The sequence below is a fragment of the Neopelma chrysocephalum genome, unplaced genomic scaffold (assembly GCF_003984885.1).
Source record: "Neopelma chrysocephalum unplaced genomic scaffold, ASM398488v2 Primary Assembly neopelma1_95189, whole genome shotgun sequence".
NCBI lineage: Eukaryota > Metazoa > Chordata > Aves > Passeriformes > Pipridae > Neopelma > Neopelma chrysocephalum.
The window spans coordinates 1,413-3,785 of NW_020923878.1; the positions used below are offsets into that span (position 1 = coordinate 1,413).

Genomic DNA, 2,373 nt, shown 5'->3' on the forward strand with positions numbered 1-2,373 from the left:
GGAGGGGGCACGGGGGTCTGTGCCAGCCTGGGGGTCTTGCATGGGGAGGGGGCACGGGGCTCTGTGCCAGCCCAGGGGTCTTGCACGAGAAGGGAACAGCACGGGGGTCTGTGCCAGTCCAGGGGTCTCGCATGAGGACGGAACAGCACGGGGGTCTGTGCCAGCCTGGGAGTTTCACATGAGGAAGGGGCACGGGGGCTCTGTGCCAGCCTGGGGGTTTTGCATGAGGAGGGGGCACAGGGCTCTGTGCCAGCCTGGGAGTCTTGCACGAGAAGGGAACAGCATGGGGGTCTGTGCCAGCCTGGGGGTTTTGCATGGGGAGGGGGCACGGGGGTCTGTGCCAGCCTGGGGGTCTCGCATGAGGAGCACGAGCCCTGCTTGGGGTGGGAGGTCTCTCGCAGGAGGGTCTCTCTGGGAGTGGGATGTCTGGGGGGGGGTTTGCCTGGGGGGCTCTCTGGGGGGGGGGGTGTTGGGGGGGGTTTTTGCCTGAGGGTCTCGCTGGGCACAGGGGCGTCGGCTGCATCTTCTCCGAGATGGTGACGGGGCGGCCGCTGTTCCCCGGGGCCACTGTGGAGGAGCAGCTGCACTTCATCTTCCGCCTGCTGGGTACGGGGGACTTGGCTCTGGGGGGAATCCAGGGGGGTTTGGGGTGAACCTGGGGGGATTGGGGTGAAATCAGAGTCTTTGGGGCAAAGCTGGGGAGGAATAAACAGGCTTGAGAGGGATAAATGTTTTGGGGTTTTTTTTGACGGGACTGGGACAAATTCAGGGGTTCTGTGAAAATTGGGGGGAACTGGGGAAAGTTGGGGAAAATTTGGGGTTTTGGGGAAAATTTCAGGGGACTTGGAGTAAATTAAGGGCCTTGGGGAAATCTAGGGGATTTTAATCAAAATCGGGTGGAAATTAGGGGGTTTGGATCAATTTGGGAGAGTCAGGGGCTTGGGAAATTAAATGGTTTTGGAATAACTGAAGGGGATCTGAGGTAATATGAGAAGCTTTGAGGAAAATTAAGGAGCTTGGGGAAAATGAAAGGGGTTTGGGGTTGAATAAAGGGGTTTGGGGTAATTTTGCGGGTCCCTGGAATTGGAAGGTTGGGGGGGGGTCCAAGGTTTGGGGGGCCGTGGGGAATTTTGGATTGATCCTCAGGGATTTGGAGGGTGAGGGGGCACTTGGGGGGGGCTCAGTGGGGTTTTGGGGCCCTCTGACCTGCCCTGTCTCCCCCAGGGACCCCGACGGAGGAGACGTGGCCGGGGATCGGGGCCAACCCTGAGTTCCGGGCCCACAAGTACCCGCTGTACCCGCCCGAGGGGCTGCGGCACCACGCCCCACGGTGGGGGGGGCACGTGGGAGGGCTGCCCCGTGGGGAGGGGGGTTGCTGCCCAAAAGTGGGGGTCTCTGTACCATAGCGGGGGTATCTGTGCCATAGCGGGGGTCTCTGCACCACGGGGGGACTCTTTGCACCATAGCAGGGGCTTCCCCTGCCCCATGAGGGGGGTCTCTGCCCCGTAGGGGGTGTCCCAATCCCATAGGGAGGTTGCTGCCCCACGGGGGGGGTACCTGACTCCCCCTTTTCCACCCCCCAGGCTGGACCACGACGGCGCTGACCTGCTGGGGCAGCTGCTGCAGGTGAGGGGGGATGGGCTTGTGCTGGCCCCGCCCCTCCCCACGGGCCCCTCCCAGCCCCACCCCGAGCCCCTCCCTGTGCCATTCCCACCCCCCCACCCCAAGGCACCGGCCCCTTTCCCAGACGAGGCGTGGCTTCCCCAAGATCCCCTCCATGGGCGTGGCTTACACAGGCTCCACCTACTGTGAGGTGGGGGGCACACAAGGGCGGGAGGGGGTGGGGATTGGTGGGGCCACGCCCTCTGTGGGCGTGTCCCCGCCCCGTGGGCGTGTCCTGACGGTCGGCAGGGCAGTTCGAGGGGCGACGGCGGCTGCCGGCGGCGGAGGCCATGGCTCACCCCTTCTTCGGCTGCCTGGGCCCGCGGGTCAGCGCCCTGCCCGACAGTGAGTGCGGGGACGGGGGACGGGGGGCGCCTGGGGGTGGGGCTGCCACCACTGTGGGCGTGGCCTGAGGGCAGGGGCTGTAGTGGGCGTGGCTTTGTGCACTGGGTGGAGCTTTTTGGGTGTGGCTTTGGGGTGGGGCTTTGTTGGGAGGAGTCTATGGGTGAGGGCTGGGAGTGGGTGGGGCAGTTGTGGGGGGGTGGGGCTTGTTGGGGCAGGGTGGAGCCTTGGAGGGGGTGGAGCTTTCCCTGGAGGAGGGCGCCCATTGGTGGAACTGGGTGGCGGTGGGAGGAGCTCCAGGGGCAGGGTTTAGCCATTGGTGGGTAGAGCCTCAGATGTGTGGGAGGAGCTATGCAAATCAAGGATGTG

General features: G+C 64.6%; 1 protein-coding gene across 1 annotated transcript in view; it reads left to right on the forward strand.

The window, feature by feature from the left end:
* Positions 1 to 2,007, forward strand: part of LOC113980780 (cyclin-dependent kinase 16-like) — a gene marked incomplete at both ends in the record, with an annotated part of 3,346 nt that extends 1,339 nt beyond the window's left edge. The window contains 4 exons of the mRNA XM_027707996.1: positions 509 to 606; positions 1,225 to 1,330; positions 1,584 to 1,626; positions 1,917 to 2,007. Coding sequence (XP_027563797.1) covers positions 509 to 606; positions 1,225 to 1,330; positions 1,584 to 1,626; positions 1,917 to 2,007 — 338 coding nt within the window. The remainder of the gene's footprint in view (positions 1 to 508; positions 607 to 1,224; positions 1,331 to 1,583; positions 1,627 to 1,916) is intronic.
* Positions 2,008 to 2,373: the final 366 nt, after the last annotated feature.